At 39.1% G+C, this 21,560-nt stretch overlaps 1 protein-coding gene across 3 annotated transcripts in view; it reads right to left on the minus strand.

The window, feature by feature from the left end:
* Positions 1-21,560, minus strand: part of MIER1 (MIER1 transcriptional regulator) — a 66,994-nt gene that overhangs the window by 34,045 nt on the left and 11,389 nt on the right. For all 3 annotated transcript variants that reach the window (XM_023509825.1, XM_003784239.3, XM_012801771.2), the window contains 2 exons: positions 19,201-19,225; positions 13,649-13,794 (listed from right to left, as the gene is read on the minus strand). In XM_023509825.1, the coding sequence (XP_023365593.1) occupies positions 13,649-13,794; positions 19,201-19,225 (171 nt within the window). The remainder of the gene's footprint in view (positions 1-13,648; positions 13,795-19,200; positions 19,226-21,560) is intronic.

The raw sequence follows: 21,560 nt of genomic DNA on the forward strand, positions 1-21,560 counted from the left end.
TTAATTTTATTTGCAAATAAGGAGACCATGCAGAAAAAACATCATATGCTGATACAGATATTAGCATTCCCAGATTGCCTAATTCCAGCTCATATCATGTTCCTTAAACTCACATCCTGCCTCCCAAGTCAGACTGGGCTTAGCCCATGCAGTCACCACAGTGAGTCAGAGCCACTAATGGCCCTAGGATGGATAAGGGCCCAAACAGAAAAAACACCTTGGCAACACAGTTTACAACTGAAATTTACAGAGGCCTTAGGAACTCGTTTTCTTGTTCCATATGTATATTACCTTCAAAACTATTCTAATACGTGTGGATACCACCTCTAGTTTTCACGGTTGTGCTGCAGGTACTGAGAGGCTGCCCAGCTGATTTAAGTCCAGCTTTCCACATTGCAGGTGCCTTCCAGCAGCACCTGGTTCACTCTAAAAGAAGTGACAGACCATCAGCCAAAGGAATGCCCTTGGTGCACTCTAAGTGGTCTGTCTTGTTCAAGGCCACAGACTCTCCTAGAAGGCTTATTACAACAGGCTGCTGGGCCTCACCCCAGAGTTTCTGACCTAGTAGGTCTTAAATGAGGCCTAACAATCTGCCTCTTTTAAAAGTCCCAGGTGACACTGATGCTGCTAGTACAGGACCACCTGGACAAACATTAATCACATGAGTCCAGGGCAAGAGCCCTGCAAAGTAGCCTGTCCAGTGGAAGGTAGTAGAGCTTGAATATTATCTCTAAGAAAGCTTATCATATCACATCCAGCTCAATTATGTGTCAAAAAGATAGATGGCACACCAGTAGCACGGAAAGGACTTTTTTTTTTTTAGCAATTGTCAACATTTTTCTTTTTTTTTTTTTTGGGATTTATTGAGGGCACAAAGAATTAGGTTACACTGATTGCATTTGTCAGATAAAGTCCCTCTTACAATTGTGTGCCAGACACCGTCGTGACCCCACATCCCTCCTTCTTCCCCTCTCCCCACTCCCTCATTCCCCTTGCCCCCTGGTATTAGCCAATCTACTGCCTTCTATTAGAATTGAGTACATGGGATTCTTGCTTCTCCATTCTTGTGATACTTTACTAAGAATGTGTTTCCACTTCCATTCATGTTAATACAAAAGATGTAAAGTCTCCATCTTTTTTACTGGCTGAATAGTATTCCATGGTGTACATAAATCACAGCTTGTTACTCCATTCCTGGGTTGGTGGGCATTTAGGCTGTTTCCACTTTGTGGTGATTGTAAATGGAGCTGCAATAAACAGTCTACTGCAAATGTCCTTATGATAAAAGGACTTTTTTTCTTCTGAGTAGATTCCCAGTAATGGGATTGCACCTTCAAATGGGAGGTCTAGCTTGAGTTCTTTGAGGAGTCTCCATACTTCCTTCCAAAAAGGTTATTAGTTCACAGACCCACCAGGAGTGTAAAAGCGTTCCCTTCTCTCCACATCCAAGTCAGCATCTGTGGCTTTGAGACATTGAGATATGGGCCATTCTAACTGGGGTTAGGTGATATCTCAGGGTCGTTCTGATTTGCATTTCTCTGATGACTGGGGATGATGAGTATTTTTTCATATTTGTTAGCCTGTTTTCTTTAGGGAAGGTTCTATTCATCTCTTGCCAAGGAATACATAGGATTGTTGGGTCTTTTTTTGTTGATCAATCTCTCCAGAAATCCTAGTTATCAAGCTTTTGTCCAATTCATAGTATGCAAATATTTTTCCCATTGTGAAGGTTGTCTGTTTGCTTTTGTTGCTGCTTCCTTAGCTGTACAGAAGCTTTTCAGTTTAATTAAGTCCCATTTGTTTATTTTTCTTGTAACTGTCATGGAAGTCATTTTCATAGAATCTTTCCCCAGGCTGATATCTTCAAGCGTTTTCCTCACACTTCCTTTGAGGCTTTTTATTGTTTCATGCAGTATTAAATCTTTTATCCATCTTGAATCAATTTGTGTAAGTGGTGAGAGGTATGGGTCCAGTTTCAGTTTCTTACATGTGGTTATCCAGTTCTCCCAGCACATTTATTGAATTTTTTTCCACACTATATGTTCTTGTTTGGTTTATCAAAGATCAGATGGCTGTAAGAGGTCAGTTTCATCTCATGGTTTTCTATTCAGTTATAAATGTCAATGTCTCTATTTTTATGCCAATACCATGCTGTTTTGATCACTGTCTTGTAGCATAGCTGAAAAAGTCTGGTAGGATGATACTCCCGGCTTTGTTTTTATTACTATAAAGTGCTTGGCTAAATAGGGTTTCTTCTGGTTCCATACAAAATGAAGACTTTTTCCAAATCCTGAAAGTATGATGATGGGGTATTTTAATGGGGATTGCACTGAATCTGTAGATTGCTTTGGGTAGTTTAGACATTTTCACAATGTTGATTCTTCCCAACCATGAGCATGGTTTCTTTCATTTGTTAATATCTCCTGCAATTTCTTTTTTTGGGTTTCACAATTTTCTTTATAGAGGTCCTTCACCTCTTTTGTTATGTATATTCCTAAGCATTTCATTTTTTTTTAAGCTACTGTGAAAAGGGAACTGTGTCCTTGATTAGCTTCTCATCTTGGCTATTATTGGCATATATAAAGGCTACCGATTTGTGGACACTGATTTTATATCCTGACACATTACTGTATTTTTTGATCACTTTCAGGAGTCTTGTGGTTGAGCTTCTGGGGATCTTTAAGTATAAGATCATCTTACCGGTGAAGAGGAAGAGTTTGACCTCCTGTGAACTCATTTGAATGCCCTTTTTTCCCTTCCCTTGCCTGATGGTATTGACTAGAACTTCCAAGACTATGCTAAATAGTAGGGCTGACAAAGGACAACCCTGTCTGGTTCCAGTTCTAAGTGGAAAAGCTTTCAGTTTTACTCCATTCAGTATAATATTAGCTTGGGTTTGTCATAGATGACTGCGATCAGATTAAGAAATATGCCACCTATCCCTAAATTCTTAAGTACGCTAATTAGAAAAGGCAGCTGAATTTTATCAAATGTTTTTTCTGCATCTATTGAGGATCCTATGGTCTTTGTTTTTGTTTCTGTTGATGTGGTAAATTATGTTTATGGTCTTGTGTATTTTAAACCAGCCTTGCATCCCTGGGATGATTGTCATGAATGATTCTATGTTTTTGAGACAGAGTCTCACTATATCACCCTCAGTAGAGTGCTGTAGTGTCGCAGCTCACAGCAACCTCAAACTCCTGGGCTTAAGTGATTCACTTGCCTCAGCCTCCCAAGTGGCTGAGACTATAGGCGTCCACCACAATGCCCAGCTATTTCTGTTGTTGTCATTGTTGTTTAGCCAGCCGGGGTTTATGTGGCTGGCACCCTAACCACTGAGCTAGGAATGTATAGTTGTAATCCATTGGCTAGAATTTTATTGAGAATTGTTGCACCTATATTCATAATTGAAATTAGTCTGAAATTCTCCTTTATAGTTAGGTTATTTACTCAGTTTTGTTATCACGGTGATGTTTGCTTCATAGTACATATTGGGGAAGATTACTTCTCAATTTTTAGGAAAAATTTCTGCAGTATGGGTATAAGCACTTCTTTGAAAGGTTGATATAATTCTAGAATTCCAGTGTGAAGCCATCTGAACAGGGCTTTGTTGTTGTTGAGAGATTTTCTACTGTTTCTTTGATCTCAGTTCTTAAAATCGGTCTCTTCAAGACATCTATTTCCTCTTGATTAGGGAGAAGTTATGATTCCAGGCATTGATCCATTTCCTCCACACTGTCAAGTTTCTGGGCATAAAGTTTCTAGCTAGTATTCAGAGATGATCTCCTGTATCTCTGAGGCATCTGTTATTTCCCCTTTAAGATTTATTAGAGATTTTACTTTTCTGCTTCTAGTTACTATGTCAAAGGTTTGTGAATTTTATTTAATTTAAAAAGCCAACATTTTGTTAATTATCTGAATGAATCTTTGTTTTCAATTTTATTAATCTCTGATTTAGTTTTCATTATTTGTTTTCTTTTGCTGGGTTTGGGATTAGATTGTTCTTTTTCCCATTCCATAAGATGGTTCATGAGTTTGTTGATGCACTCTCTTTCTGTTTTTCAAATATAGGCATCTAATGCAATAAATTTCCCCTAAGACTGCTTTTGCTGTAGCCCACAGGCTTTGGTAATTTGTGTCTTCATTGCTGTTATGTTTGAGGAAGTTAACAATTTCCCCTTTTATCTCTTCCTGAACCCAACTATCATTCAGCATAATATTGTTTAATTTCCAAGTCTTTGTGTGGGGATGATTTTTTTGGTGTTGAGTTCTACCTTTACTGGCTTGCGGTCTGAAAAGATACAAAAATAATTTCTATTCTTTTAATTTTAATTTTAAATTTAGTTTTGCTCAGGTTTGATTTATATCCTAGGATGTGGTCAATTTTGGAGTACATACTATGGGCTGACAAGACAAATGTAGACTCCTTAGCTTGGGAATGGTGTGTTCTGTATGTGTCTACTGATCCCTTTTGTTCTAGGGTCACATTTATGTCCTTTGTATCTTTGTTTAGTTTCTGTTGAGAGGATCTGTCCTGTTCCGTCAGAGGGGTGTTAAAAGTCCCTGGCTATTAAGGTGTTACGGGATATCATACTGCTCAGACCCATCAAGTTCTGCTTCATAAATCTGGGAACATTGACGTTGAGTGCCTAAGTATTTAAAATTGAAATGTCTTCTTGTAGTATTGTTCATTTGACCAGTATGAAGGTTCTATGATTATCTTTCTTAACTTTAGTTGCTTTAAATCTGCTTATCTGAAAACAAGATCACAACCCCTCCTTTCTTCTGATTTCCATTTGCTTCAAATAATTGTTTTTTACCCCTTCACCCTGAGTCTTGAATGTCCTTCAAGTCTAGGTGTGTCTCCCAGAGACAGCATATGATGGTTTGGGCTGTTTTATCCAATCAGCCAGCCTGTGTCTCTTCAGTGGTAAATTTAGTCCATTGACATTTATTGAGGGAATTGAGTGTGTAGAGTTCTATTCATCTTATTTTGTGAAAGTCCGTTATGTGGCTTTATCCTTTGCACCACTGTGGTGGTCAGTGTTACAAATAGGTCTAAATATTTCCTGTAGAGTTGGTCTTGTGGCAAATTTCCTCAGTGTTTATGTATCTGCAAAAGATTTGATTTCTCCATTAATTTTGAAGCTTAGTTTAGGAGGATACAAAATTGGGGGCTGAATTTTATTTAGTTCAAGAATGTTGAAGGTGGATGACCATGCACTTCTGGCTTTGAAGGTTTCAACAGAAAAGTCTGCTGTCATCCTAATGGCTATGCCTCTGTAGATTAGGTGGCCCTTACTCCTGGCTGCTCACAGAATTTTTTCTTTTACCTTAATTTTTGACAGGCTCATTACAATGTGCCTTGGAGAGCTCTGAGTTGAGATGAATGGGTTCAATATCCATCTGAAGGGAGTGTGTCAGGGCCTTTAGTAAAACCTGGTAAGTTTTCATTTATGATGGTCTCCAGTAGGGCTTGCACCCCCTTGGGACAATCTTCTTCCCCTTCAGGAATCCCTATTATTAGTATGTTTGAATGCTTCATGGAATCTCGTAGTTCTCTACGCCTGCTCTGCTTTCTCTCTCTTCTTTTCTGCCTCTTTACCTGGGTTAACTTGTTAACTACTTGAAAATTTATCCTCTAGCTCTGAGGTTCTTCCTTCCCCATGGTATAACCTATTTTTGATACTTTCTCCTGCATCTTCACATTCCCTGATTGTCTCCTTCATTTCTTAAGCTCCACTATATCCTTTCCATATTCTACACATCTTTCTTCTAACTTTCGGTTCTATCTTCCCATTTTCTCATCCATTCCTTTTATTGTCTTTATCATCCATATTTTAAATTCCCTTTGTGTCAAGGCCACTAATTCTTTATAGGCTGAGTCTTCTGCAGTAGCTGCTTCATGGTGAGGAGTTGCTCTGTATTGTTTTTCATGTTACCTTAATTTTTCTGTTGGTTCCTCCTCATGTGTTCTTTTATCTGTTCACCTCCTTGTCCTCCTCCTATTTCCTTCTCACTGCCTCCTGTTTCAGAAGTCCTTGCTCTTGATGACAGTATGTTGCAGAATGTCCCCAGGACACCAGGTGATGCTGCAGTTTTCTTTAGGACAGGGAGGACACAGCCAGCAACCTCTATGGTACTTATTCTAAACTTAGTTACCTTTGGTGATCGCCTGATTGTTTCCTCAGCATTCAGACCCTGTTGGGTTAGAATCTTAAACTCTCCAGAATCCTTCAGGGGCAGGTCTCACAGTGCTCTGGCTCCAGTTCCCATGGGGTATGCAGGAGTCCCTCAGCCTGTCCTGAGAGTAGAGTTCTGATTCCAACATGCGGAATTAAGACAGTCGTGCCTTAGGGCCCTGCTAAGACCTTCCTAGAATGGCAGCTTCCTGGCCGCCAAGACCTCAGTGTGACTGCCTCACCAGCCACCAAACCTAGGGCAAATCCACTCCAACTGGCATGCCAATCTGGTTGTAGTATACTGTTTGAGCCCACCCACTCTTCCAAGCTTTCTACTTAACACACAGCTTCCCCCAAGTACTGAAAACTCTGGAAAAGGCTTCCTCCCACCCCAGACCTCTGTGGGGGGCAGCTGGTAGCAATCACTTGCCTAATTCATCATATTTCCACATTCTATCCAGCTAACCACCCTCCTCACTGTGCCCCCTGAGCTATGACGCTGGGTAAGGTCCCCGTGCCAGTTACGGCCAGGTTCTCTCTTTTCCCTCAGCATTCCAGGAGAGCTCAGCTAAATGACCCTTCTGGCCTAGCATCTTACCCCACCTCCTCCCCCCAACTCGAAAAGGATTTTTTTTTTTAAAGCCACTATCAAGAAGGTAGAGTATCTGATATCTACAATTAGATCAAGATTTTTCCCTCTTGTATACATGAATGAGAAGTATTACTCAGTTTATAAAAATTCACTTCTCAAAGAAAAACTCAGAAACAGAGAACAGAGAGACTCAAAAGAGGTCTCATCATAGTGCCTCTAGAGGAGATTTGCTAAATGAGATAACAACAGAACAGGCACACCTGGAGAAAAGCCATTCAGGTTAGAGGACATGATGTACATACAGGTACAGCACAAAAAATGGACAATCTGGTTCCTCTGATTAGAGCAGACACACCATCTGTAGTAACTAAAAACTCCAGCTTTGCAGAAGGCCTCTGATCACTGACAGATCAGTTACAAATTACTGCCAGTTGGTATGGGTACTTTTACCTTTCTCTAGTTTTACCTTATTTCTAAAGAGACAGGCTATACAGATACTTTAGAGTTAACTTAACGGCAGCTTTGAACAGTTACTGACACTATGGGGGGTGCTCAGGGCAAATCACACACACAATAACATGGTTCAGCAGGAACTCAGGCAGTGAGAAGTTCTGTCTGCTGAGGAGACTGAGCAAGGCAGGAATCCCCTGTCATCACTTGCTGTATGTTCACGTGAGTACGACTAGAAAATTAACAAAATTAGTGGCTGTGGAAAAGAAACCAGTGAGATGTTACCGGGGGTTAGGAGCAACAGATGTCCCAGCGATACTGAATCCCTGGTGCAGTGAATTCCTTGGACCCAGACAAACATTCATACAGCTTCTAAAAATGTTTCTTTTTAGTCAAAATTATTTTTAGATGGGTTCTAACATGTGTAAACAAAATGCTCTTGCCCACTCCATCCAAATGCTTAATATTACTAGGTATCAAACTCATAACCTGCCACCCAGTATCAAGCTAGTAAGCAGCAAGGAAACAATCATTACCACTAAAAATACAAGTCAGAGCTTGACAGCAGCAGTATCAGCCATCTTGTGGGCACAGCACAAGATGACAGAAACACAGGAATGGGCACACGCTGCTACAGAGGCCGCCCCATCCCTCACGTGATCTGAGGTATGAAGTGAAGACCCTGCAGCAGATACTGAGCCATAGGCACAACAGAAACCAGAATCGACTTTGCTGAGAGTCATGTTTAAAAACTGCAGTAGCACATGGTGTTCCTACTCTGTGCTGTGACTGAGCAGCTCAGAAAGTACAGGCCATTGTTAACTGGCTCCCCAGCCCCTCCCACTCTCTTCCACTTCTGTACTCACGTACTCCCAGAAATGTCCCCTCCTCCATTCCAAGCATCTATTCTGACTGAAAGCTCACTTCCTGGACCATCATTCCTGACACAACTAGAAGCAGTGCATTCCCTGGCTGTAAGTTTAGAACAGGCATGTGACCCAAGCCTGCCCTATCAACAGCAGCTGAAGAGAGAAACACAGAATATCCCAAGCAGTAAACATGGAACCAAGGAATTAACAGCACTGTGTGAAAAAAGACGGTCTGTGAAAAGCCAGCCAGCCGCATTGAAAAGTAGAGATGGAGAAAATGCATTCTGGTGGTACCTGAGTCCGAGGACTGGATATACTCCTCCTTTAATAAAGTTCCAGGAGCCTTCACTTTGTCTAAGCTCGTTTCTGATGGGTTTCTGTCTTTATACCCCCAAATTTCTGATGCTATAAACAGTAATGATATCCATAAAGCAAATACTCTGTACTTTCCCTCTATAAAAGGACTAAGGGATGAATAAAACTTGGTCAACAGTACCTTACTATACTAGGGACTGCCAGCCACCTGTTCTCTCACTGGCTTATGTTATCAAAAGTCTCCATTCTACCAGGCAGTAAGGTGCTTCCTTCAACTTAAATTGATGTATCAAAGTAAGGTGGCACCGTGTTTTATTCCGATTCATTTAAAAGTATAGAAATATGGGAACACAAAGAGAAAATTATGAGTCTAATTGTGAATTTTCATATTTGTACAGCACAGACCTCTTTCAGAATCTTACATATGATACAACTACTAAGTATTAAGTGCTTATCACGTACTGGACATTAGCTAAATGCTTGAAAGTTATTATCCTTATAGTAACCACCAAGGATTAACAATGTTAAGTCATGTATCAAGTCACCAGCTGAACTGCGGCTGGGGAGCTAGGTGCGTTCTGACTCGCCACACCACTGGCCCTTCCTGCCCTTCCCACACGCATGCACACACCACCTGCTGCCTTCATGAAACCTAACCTGAGGCTAAGTGTGCAACACCCACTGCAGCGTGCAGTGAGGGGCTCTGGGCTGACAGTCTGAGGACTAAGGGAAGGGCACAGCACAAGATGACAGAAACACAGGAACGGGCACAGGCGGCTGCAGAGGCCGTCCCGTCTTCACATCAGAGGGCTGGCTGATGAGTGTGACAGCACGTGCCACGTGGTAGACATAGACAGTGCTCCTCCTACACCCACTGCACCAAAACGGACTGACCAGTAAATGCTAATGAAGAGGACAGAAAAAAGAAAAGAGGCTGATTTCCAGGCAGGAAGGCCTATGGGACCACATCCAGATTGGACTAGAGAGCTGGTTCCTAAGGTAACCAACTTCTTGGGGCTGGGACTGAGTAGAAGAGAAGAGATGAAGGAACAGGGGAGTGAACACTTCACATTGTGTGTACACTTCAGAAAGATCTGTCTTTCACTTTTTAATCTTAATTCTCTGGGTGGAATATGCCTAGCACTTTAATATCTATAGTAAGTACTGACACTGATATGATGTGACTTTTCTAAAATATATTTAAATACATAGTGACATTATGATCCCAGCTGAGCATAATGGCTCACTGCTGTAACCTTAGCATTGTGGTACGCTGAGGCAAGAGAATGGCTTGAGGCCAAGATTTTGAAGCCAGCCTAGGCAATACAGCAAGACCCCATCTCCACAAAAACATTTAAAAAACCAGCCTAGTATGGTGGCAGGCAACTCCAAGCCTAGCTATTCAATCAGCTGGGAAGGAGGACCGCCTGAGCTCAGGAGCATTTGAGCCACTGCCACTGCACTCCAACCTGGGAGGCAAAGCAAGATCCCATCTATTTTAAATAAAAACAAAAAGATATTATGATACTGACCTATATTCTCCCAAATGGACTGCTATAACTGCGCCCCTTCAGAGTCTCTCAGTTTCAAGAGTGCATGTGCAAAACAGAGTTCAACTTCAATGCTGCTAGTTCTAGCAGACAGAAGTCGATTTACTCTGGGAATGGTGGACACCCTTTCTAAGATCACTACTATAAATTCTAACATATACATCCAATTCTATTAGAGCATTTAACTGGCAAATTTACACAATTAAAATACATTTCACATTAACAAGATAAATACATTCAAATGTAACAACATATACCAAAGCTTTTACAGTTTCCACTGAAGATTTTAAAATTCAAATTGAATAAACTATAAACCACAAGCCACACAGTTATTAGCTGCTCCTAAATGAATCAACTGTCACAGTTTTATCATAATTAACATCAAAAAAAATTTCATACAACCAAAAGGCCAGGTGAAAAACCCATTACCAAATCTTGACATTAACAGCAAGCCAGTAATCAACATGACAAAATCTTGCTCACTATTTTAACAAAAGCAAAATCCAGTTTGGTTTGGTTCACACCTAAAGAGTTTTTAAGTATAGTAAACCCAATATATGGGCCCTGAGCTAGCTCAGCTTCAAGTTACAGATAACAGCATTTGTGATTATGTGCTCCTTAAATCTAAGCTTCAGCTATTTCTGGGAGAAGTCAGAGAAGAATCTGAGAAGGTATAGACTCATTGAAAGGATAATAAAGGATTGGTTCCATTGTCTTTTTCTTCCTTTCTCTAGTCTCCATAAATAACTTTATTTTAATTACCATTTCCTAAGGAAGCAAATTCAAAAGCAAATTGGGGGGACTATTAGACACTGGGGAAGGAGATGGAAAAAAACAGAAACAGAAAAAGGCAATGATGTGCTTGAAATTTTAGCAAAACCTCTAATTGCACACTTATTAAACGTAACAGCCCATTTTCTGAAACAGAAGAAAACACCCATCACTCTACCTCAGAACCTATCACAAAGTAACTTACTTATTATGATACTGGATGCAAACGTGATAATATGGAAAATATAAGATTTTCCTCCTTTTCCTTTTATCCCAATAACAGGTTATTCAGAAAGAGAAAATATATTGGAAGTGATGGAAATTTCTGTGAATATAAACAGCTAACTGAAAATAATTGCCCTCCCACTTTACAAATAAATGAAGTGACTGTGAGTAACTATTAAATCAATTTTTTCCCTTGACACTCATCTAAATTCCAAATCATCCAATCAAATTACCCTTGTCTTTTGAATAGCTTCCCAGCCTCTTATTTTTAAAAAAGAACAGCCTGACGCCCAAGATCTGTGTGCTTTTTAATTCATTCTTAAAAAGTTTTTGTGATAACCTGCATATGCCTCTCCCATTAAGAAAAAGTCTATCCTTTGGCTTGAAATAATAAAGTATTAGACTGCTTAGGAATTGTGGCTTAAGCCAACTCTAATCACTAAATGATGCAAAATGAGACCACCTGACCAGGTCAGAACAGACCGCAGCAGGGCCGACCGCCTCTCTAGTCCTTCAAATGACACTTCAAAAAGTTCCAAACTAAAATTCTGATACAAATCTGTTTTTATTACAAGAAAAGTATAAATATTAATTTTCCATGATACTGTATTATTAAATATCCTTAAAAGCTGACACTGTTATCTTATTTCTTATATTTTTATCGTGAAGTGCAGTGGATCATATGCATAATAGATTTTATTAGCACATACTGGATTAATTTATCCATTTCCTTCATTTAATAGTTTTCAGTCCCCTCTGCTATGAACTGACAGAAGACACAGATAATAAACAAAAAAAATTTAGAAGTTGTGTTAAGTATAAAGTAACCATTTAAGAGGACACAGTGGTTTAAAAAGCTAATCGCAGAGCCAGAAAAAGCCATTCTGAGGAGGCAGTAACAAACCCAAAGGGTAAGGAGCAGCCTTGGGAAGGGCAGACCAGAGAGCCAGAGCCAGCTGACAAGCTGTGAAGCAGGAATACACTGGCTGAAGAACAAAGCAGCCGGTATGCCCAGGTACAGTGGCTCACACCTGCAATCCCAGCACTCTGGGAGGCAGAGGTGGGTGGACTGCCTGAGCTCATCAGTGTGCAACCAGCCTGAGCAAGAGTGAGACCTCATCTCTAAAAACAGCCAGGTGTTGTGGCGACTTGTGGTCCCAGCTACTTGGGAGGTTGAGGCAAGAGAATAGCTTGAGCCCAAGAGTCTGAGGTTGCTGTGAGCTGTGACATTAGGACACTCTACCAAGAGTGACAAAGTGAGACTGTCTCAAAAAATAAATAAAAATAAATAAATAAATTTAAAAAAGCAGCACAGATGAAATAGCCAGCATGGCCACTATCAAGCAAGTGGCCATGCTGGCCAGGATCAGGAGTCTAGATTTTCTTTGGAGTTAACAGGAAGCCAAGATGTTAATAAAAACTGATTTGTATTTTGAAAAGATCATCATGGCCGCTGGGTAGAAGTATCAGGAGAAAGGAGGACACTGAGAAACCAGTTAGGAAACTACTATAGTCATTCTAGGCAGAGACAGAACAAAAAGATACTTTTTGTGGATAGAAATGATAAGCTTATTTAGGAATTGGACATTGGGAGTGAAATAAGATGACTCCATGGTTTCTGACTTAGGCAAAAGGGTAACCAGTCCAGCCATTTTTTACTGACAGAAAGGGCAGGGAAAGAACAAGTTGAGGGAGAACAACAGTAAACAGTTGTTTAAATTTAAATGTAAAAATTTAAATTTTAGAGATTATCTGCAAAGAGATGTCAAGGCAGATAAAACGAGAGATGGGAAGTAAGACAATGCCAGAAATGCAAACTAAGGAACACTGAGCAGGTCAGACACCAGGAGAGGGGATCAGCTCACACGGCTCAGTCTAACTTCCAAACGTGGTGCCCACGCAAGGCCGACCTGCCTAACAATGATGTGGATTTGAACACCCCCCGCCCCAGACTGGTTCAGTATGCCTGCAGCGAGGCATAAGAATCTATTTTTTACAGTAAGTGCACAGGTAATTTTAACACAGCTGGCCTTCATACTACCCTCTGAGAAGCACTGATCTGGACAGAGGAGACAGGAGAGAAGAAAAGAGGGGCCGAAAGAGAACTGGGGGTACCGCCTCGAAACTTCTGGCAGAGAAGGAGTTGGTGAAGGGCCCTGAACAGGGACGGAGACAGGGAACCTGGACTCGGGGTGCTCTAGAATCCAAGTAAGCAAAAGCTGTGGTAAATTACACTGAGTATGACTGAGACAAAAGGTGGGAGGAGAAAGAGAACGGGACGACGGGTATAATCGTGAAAGTCACTGCCTTCTTGACAGGAAGGGCAAAGACAGTTGAGAGCACTTTATGTCGTTAATGGAAAATGAGGAAAATGGTAACAACTCGAGGCACTGTTGTTTGCCTCTGAAGGGGAGTGAATAAAAGGTGTAGAAGTTGGGTAGAATCCATTTTGACCCCGATGTTTGGGTGTTTTACCAAAGTTACTACCTGAATTCTATTATTGAACATCATAATTTTTTAAATGCCTTTCAATTCAAACTTTGAACATGCCACCTGTGATCACACAGAACTTTTCAGTACGGACTATATATATAATAACTTTCCCACAAAGACAGAGATCCAAAATTTCCAATGTTTCCTCTCTTCACAAAGACAGTACAACCACTCCATCCTCTAGCTCTTAGTGTTATTTACCCTTGCAAGATCCTCTATTTCAGAACTGAAGTTTGTTTCTCCTTCCATCATCTCTTCCTCTTCTAATGTTCGTTCATCATCAAAATCATGAACCAGCATGTCAGCTGATGGATCAAATTCATGGTCATCTGATGTTGCTGAACCCCCTGGTAAAGAATATTTCAACAAGTTTGGTAAACCGGATCACGTGTGTCTCATCAGTATTTATTCAGTGTATATGCTGCATTTATTTGGAGCTGGACAGAAGTCAAAACTACCAGGAAAAAGCTACGCACAGTGAGTATCATTTATCGTCTTTAAAATTCTTGACCTTGCTCATCGCCACTAAAAAATCTCTTCTAAAGGGTTATTTTTTGTCTTGTCTTACCCCTAAATATTCACAGTTCAAATGCAAAACTAAGAGAAAAAAATGTTTATAAAAAGTATGTTGGCTGGGTCTGGTGGGCTCACACTTGTAACTCTAGCGCTTTGAGAAGCTGAAGCAGGAGGATTGCTCAAGGCCAGGAGTTTGAGACTACCCTGGACAAGAGCAAGACCCCATTGCCACCAAAAAAACACAAAAAAGCAAAAAACCTTAGCCAAGAGTGATAGTGTGTGCCTGTCGGCCCAGTTAGTAGGGAGGCTGAGACACGACAATTGTCTGAGCCTAGCAGATGAAGGCTGCAGCAGCTATGACAATGCCACTGTACATAGCTCAGGCACAGACTGAAATCCTATCTCCAAAAAACAATAACAAAAAGTGCACTGTAATTTTGTAAACATGAAATTAGAATGACCTTTTTGTGTGGGGAAAAAACCCACAATTCTTAGCTATTTAATTAACAGACACAGTGACTATGAATCCCTTTGACCTCTGGGGAGAAAAAAAAAGTCGGTCCTTCATATCCATGGGTTCTGCACTCAACCAACCACCATCCAAAATATTTTTAAAACATGCATGTGTTCTGAACACAATACAGACATTTTTCCTTGTCATTATTCCCTGAACAGTACAGTAAAATATCTACTTAGTGTTTACACTGTATTAGTTATTGTAAGTAATCTAGAGATGACCAGAGTACAGCCGATGTGCACAGGTTATATGCAGATACTGCACCATCTTGTATCAAGGACCTGAGCGTCCACGATTCTGGTCTCAGCGGGAAGCCCACAGGTACCAAGGGATGACTGACTCAGCCATCTGAACATGGTCTAGGGAGAATGCAGCTGCCAAATACTATCGTTCCATTAAAACTTCCTTAAAAATACTTTTAATACTTGATTAGCTGTTCACAACTTATGTTGATTTTGATCTGAAATAACTCTAGTATAACAGCAAAATTTATTAAAATTGCATACTGAACTCTTATTAAAACACATGAAAATAATCTAATAGGCAAATGATGTATAAGCTAATCTATTTTTAGCCTGGTGGTTGGGGAATGTTGCTGGACTCAATAGTGTCAAACTTTGTAGTAGCAGATTGCAAAGGGCAGGCTTCTATATGCTTAAAATATCCCCACACTAGCCAAACCTAGACTTAAATTTGCAAAAGCATTATTTACTAACAAACACATGATTTCCTCATCACTAAAAAATTAATTAGGGTTTTTATCGGTTTAAACTGTTGAAGGCTACAGGTTACTAGATGTACCTATCTCTTTACTTCACTCCAACAAAAGAACTAACTAGCAAAACAACGGGACACAGAGGCTGACTTCCTGAAAATCCCACAGTCACCAAAAAGGGGCTGCCAAGGCTTGGGTTCTTCTGTCACTTCCCACAACTTTTAGAATAAGAACCGTTTTCTGAGTGTTTATTATGTGCCAGATAGTATGCTAAAGCACTTCACATACATTACCTTAACTAATATTCAAACAATACTATAAAGTAGATATTATCATCCTGTTTAAAGAGAGAAAACAAACAAACCAAAAAAACAAGACTGGTGGCTTAGAGTTGAAGTAGCATGTCTAAGTTCAGAGCCAGGACATGGCAAAGATGGGCTGCGCATCCTGGGTACGCCAGAGCCAGCAGCGGAGCTTTCACTGCACTCCACACTCCGGGATTCATCTGAGTGTCCTGCCTCACAGAATCCCAAAGGGACACCTACGTTCACTAAAAGAGTGAACTGCAAGCCAGGATATGTGGTAAAGTGCTTAGAATTCACTGTGCCCTCTGAAAAGAAAATACTAATGTTAAATATGAAATAATTACGTACATAATTATCTACCAAATCAGATACCAACTTATACCAAATTATGGTAAAAGTGAATTATTAACATTTATCAATGTTTTAGAATTATTTACAAAGTAAAAATATAATTTCAGGAGAACATCTTAGTACTGCTTGAGGGAATGGACACAAGGAATCCACAGGAGCACAATTTGAAACCACTGATTTAAGTGTAATTTTTTGTGCCAATTGTTCTCTTCTGAGTTTTCAATCTTTCCTGCAACTTTTCAGCTCTCCTAGGAGCCTCCTGGGACAGTCCTGGTCAGTAACTGTGTTCCTACAGACAATGCTACAATTTCCTTCTCTCCTCTAGGTACAGAGATCCTCAAAGAAAAAAACCCCACAAACCTCTTTGTATACTATTACCCCAATCAGATGTTTTTACTTGATGCAAGGATAGCCAAAAATAATTATGTTTAAAATTGTTCAATTCCTAATAACTTACTATTATACTCTATTAACTATACAAAAAAAATTCCAAGCTTGTACGAGCACACCATAAAATCATGAATGTTATGTGACTTACCTGAAGTACCAATTTTTGGTCATTATTTACAAAGCCAATTATGTGTGAAGAGTTCCCAGTTCACTCCCTTACACATCAAATAACAAAGTGCACACAAACTCCTTTCTCACTCCAATTCCTTTGCCAGCAGATACATTACACTTTTTCTGTAAATTTTTAATTTCACTTTTTTTCTTGTACAATTTGACCTCTTGGTTTCATCTGACTTACTTTTTACCTTGCTCTTTAGGACCAAATAACCATCCTATTATTCTTGTCAACTGCTAGGCCTACTGTTAGGCCATCTTCTAAGGGAAAAAATATCTCAATAAATGATTAAGGGTAAGGAATAAAATAAAAATATAGTTTCCTCTGAGTTGAAGAAAATACCACTGCTTTGTCATAAAATCCTAGCCTACTGCAGAATGACTAAAAGGGACCTTACATCTTTTCAAAGACTCAAAGATAAATTCAGCTTCTAATACAGAACTTCTGTAAGTTGACCACCCAGGGGACTGTGGGAAACTGGTCAACATATGGAACTATGTTGACTGCACTGACACATACCTGTGGTGCATGTCTGGTCTATGAAAATCAAGTCAACTCAAGGAGTGATCAATGGAGGGAGGTGGTCAACTATGGAGGTTCTACTTTATGTCATATTCACTCAGTCACTTTTTAAATATCTTCCCCTCCCTTATCCCCACCTCTAACAGCTACTAGTCATACAGATAAAGCCTTGTATTATTCTACCACTGGAATTTGCAACGGTGGTAGACAAACCAATTAACATGGTCATGTGACAATGTGTTACTACCAGCATTGATCTCAAACTTCAGACGCTACAAAGGACACAGTCTTTTACCAGGGGACCAAAAATTTTTTGACATGAAGACTCTATTTCTAATTTTCTCCACCAACTTTGTACCTGCCTGTAACTAGCGGTCCCTTGGGTAGAAGCCCCATGTAACAAATGTTAACTCCAAAGATCTTCCTCAGTCTGAAAACAATCTAAATAAATAAATAAAGATTCAATCTGTATGTATAAGTATTCAACAAGTAGCAAAAGCTATTAAATTATATACTTTGTATTCTTCCAACTCCACTACTTTTCCAGTTCAGCCTAGACAGATTAAAATGCAGTGAAAACTGTGACAGCCATTTACTAACGCTGCTTCTGGAGAGGTTACCTCCACATATCCATGCCTATTACCTGATGAGGGCTTCAAAAATTCATAGTAACAACTAGAACCTATTTTTTCAATGAAAGTGATTTCTGTGTTTGCAAGAACAATTTAATGTTCTAAAAAGGATAGACAATCTAACTGAGTCTGAAGTCAGATTCCTTCAACCTCAACAATCCAGAATATAATTTACATATTGAGTTTCAGAAATGTCACAAAGCTTAATGCAATTTACTCCCATACACATTAGAGTATTTTCTGTGGAAATAAGACAAAAATCAACTGTTGAATGAGTCTACTAGTCATTTATAAAGATGTGGAGATGAGCTTGACCAACCCTCAGAATACAGTGATCTGTGCTCGTGAAAAGGACCGTGGACCACGAAAAAGGGGTCACTTCAAGAATTTTTAAAAGCCCCCTTCCTAAAACTTAAAACACAGAAAGATAATTGCTTTGATAATCTAGAAAATTCAGTAATGTGGAATATATCAAATATTCGAATAAAGCATTAACCACGACTCAGAGGGTTCCCTTGGTCCCTCTTCTGTACTAGGCTGACCGTTAACCTGCACCCCCCCACACAGAAGGCAAATCTCTCTCTCGGTAAAGTCACTGTACACCGAGGCCAAAAGACTAGTACTGGACTTTCTTTACTGCTATTTAACTCCAGTGAATTAGTCTCATAGGAATGCTATACCCAGTGGTGCTAGATCTCACAACTGATTATGAGAACCCTAAATCCAGATTGTAATTTTTTTTTTTTTTTTGAGACAAAGTCTCAAGCTGTTGCCCTGGGTAGAGTGCCATGGCATCCTAGCTCACAGCAACCTCCAACTCTTGGGCTCAAGTGATCCTATTGCCTCAGTTTCTCTATTTTTTTATAGAGATGGGATCTCACTTTTGCTCAGGCTGGTCTTGAACTCGTGAGCTCAAGCTATCCACCTGCCTCAGCCTCCCAGAGTGGTGGGATTACAGGTGTGGGCCACCATGCCCAACTCAGATTCTAATTTTTAAAGATCACTACATTGATCAAACAGAAAAATAGTGGCCTAGATTGGGTCCAAAGATCCCAAGTTTGCAATCTCTAAATTAGGAAAAAAATTAATCTGTACTATTTTGGAAAAGAATACAAAAATCCTGTATGGTCAGAGGATAAAAACTGATACTATTCAAATGTAAGAATAACTTCCTTAATTTACAACATTAAATATTCATTTGTTTAATTTTTTGCTTATTTTTCCCTCCCTCTTAAATGAATTAACAATTTTTTCCCTCAGATAAAACACTGTGAATTTCCTAGACAAGCAAGTATTTCTAAGCTAACTGATTCCTTTTTAAAAAATACACTTCGGGTATACTTCAAATCAAGTAACAATTTAAAACTTTAAGAAATACATGTGGCAATTCATTAAAAAAAAAAAAAAAGAAAGAGTGCAGAAGAGCCCCAAGACGTCACGAGGATGAGCTCCGAGCAGCCCCACCTGTACTTTCATGGGCAGTCAAACATTTCATCCATTTCTTTTTCCCCAGAGAAAAGAAGCATTCAGAAGAAAAGCAAGTCAGATGACAGTCTAACTCCTCTAACGTCTATGCAACTAACAGGACAAATGTCAAACAGAAATCATAAAAAATGCAGGAAATACTTACCTGGACTTGAAGATTCAACAGATGGCTGGGGAATGAGAAAAGAAGAGAAGTTAGCATTTGATTTAATACAGTGTCTCTTAAACATTACAGGAATTATTCAATGACTAATGATGACATCAACAACTATGGTAAGCCAAACAATAAAAAAAATACTATGGTAAGTTTTAATGTATGCATTATCTCAGACAAACTAAAACTTCTTATATAATACTTTATTTTTCATTAGGTTTAAGAATAAAGAAAAATTCAAAATACTCCTGAATCTAGAAACAAAGATAATAATATGATTTGGTTCAGATTTTAAAGGCAAATATGGGCCTCACAATATGGCTTAAGAAGTTATGATTTTAGACGTTGGAATTTTCTAAAACAGATTTTTCTCTTATCAATACAGAAAAAAAACTATGCATAAAGTTTGCTATCTAATTGGTGTCTGGCTTAAAAAAAATGAGTATGGAAGGAATGGGGAAACAATTTTAGACATTATTTTAAATACAAGTATGTTATAAAACAAGCAAGAAGGAAAAATTAAAATGCTATTTAAGTACCAAATACATTAGGTTAATTTTACTAATAGATAAGATATTAAGTTATGATAGAATTAATAACCATTCAAGCCGAGGTTCTCTGCAGTCCATGGACTCTCCATTATAATGCTCCTTCCTTTGACTGCACCAGCCCACCTCTTATGAAGCTGACCACAGCAAGTTGAAAATGGAAAAATAAAATTGGTAGCAACTTATTTTAGAAATGTTATCACTGTAAACACGTGGTGGTGTTACAGTTTACCTTTACTCAGTTAATTCACAATTACGAACAAGTCATCTACAAACATGAACTCCTATAAGACAAATTCAATAATAGAAACTTAAAAGATGCTTCAAATAACACAGACTTTATAACTAAAACCTTGTCAGTCAATTCAGAGCTATACATTTCCTGCTCATTAGAGACCAGATGGTGAAAAGCTAAAACCCCAGCAAAAGGGAGATGGGGTCTAACGGGCAGAGCCAAGCAGGACTAAGCAGAAAGGAGGAGAGGAGAGGCTTGGTTTTCCAAAAGGCAGACGCCAAAATTTTGTTTTAAAGACTGTCCACATTATACAATTGTAGTTAAGCACGGAATTCTAGATTCCACATTTTAAGTTCTTTTGAGGCACACTTTTCCAAGATCCTATTTTTTTCCTCTAAATCAGTGGTTCTCAACCTTCCTAATGCCTCCTAAGGCCCTGACCCTTTAATACAGTTCCTCAGGTTGTGGTGACCCCCAACTGTAAAAATATTTTTGTTGCTACTTCATTAGGGTAATTTTGCTACTGTTACGAATCATAATGTAAATATCTGATATGCAGGATGTATTTTCATTGTTATAAAGGGGTTGCCACCTACAGGTTGGGAAGCGCTGCTCTAAATCCTTATAAGAGGAGGGCTATTTCCTTTAGTTACTGTTCAACAAAAAACTGACAGTACCCAGTATCATACATTCCAGCGTCAGGCCACTATCATTTGAAAGTTACTCTGCCCGGAACACAGTTAACACAGCGCTACTTTTTCAATCTGGTCTCTCTAATGGGAAGTGGGCAGGACAGAAGGCTCACATGGAAAGAGTAACGTAACCACAAAAGGGTTTCCAGCTTGCTTCCAATCTTTTGGGCAGAGCTACACATTTCTGGCTTAAAATATATTTACCACACAAATTATTATACAGCAAACCAGGATTTTAAAATTTAATCAACTTGTGTTTCACACAGTTATACTTTACCTCCCAAGTATAAGCACAACCCCTTTACAAGGCTACAGAAATGCTAATCATCATCTTCTGGCCAGAGTTCACTATCCACACAGTAGCTTTATGAACGCTAAAATAATTATTCCATTTAATAGTATTCTGATTTTTAAAAAAGGCTGATTAGAAACGTAACTCTACTGAGGAATAAAAAGTACATTTTTATAGATGTTAGATATTAATGGGATTTTGAATGGCAAATAGCAAATACTGTCTCTTACTGATTATTTTTTTTACTAGTAAATAGTTACCACTTCAAAGTTCTGTAAAGGCCTCAAATACTTTGCTATCAAAGCTACCAAATGCTTGGAGGACAAGTAGCATTTATAAGCATTGCTAGTGTAGAGCAAAACACCTAATGTTCAATATAACAGTAATGATCATATTATGTTAGACACACAATTAACAGAATATTTCTAGACTATGATTTGAAGGCCTACTTAGATTTAGCATGGGGGAGGGAAAGCACAGATGGTTTGCCTATAGATACATTTTGATGTTTAATGTCCAAAATAAAATTCTATTGTATCACCTTGGTAGTAGGAGTGAGATCAATTTTTTAAAAAGTAATTATA

Source organism: Otolemur garnettii, unplaced genomic scaffold, assembly GCF_000181295.1.
Source record: "Otolemur garnettii isolate 467f Iridium unplaced genomic scaffold, OtoGar3 scaffold00010, whole genome shotgun sequence".
Taxonomy (NCBI): domain Eukaryota; kingdom Metazoa; phylum Chordata; class Mammalia; order Primates; family Galagidae; genus Otolemur; species Otolemur garnettii.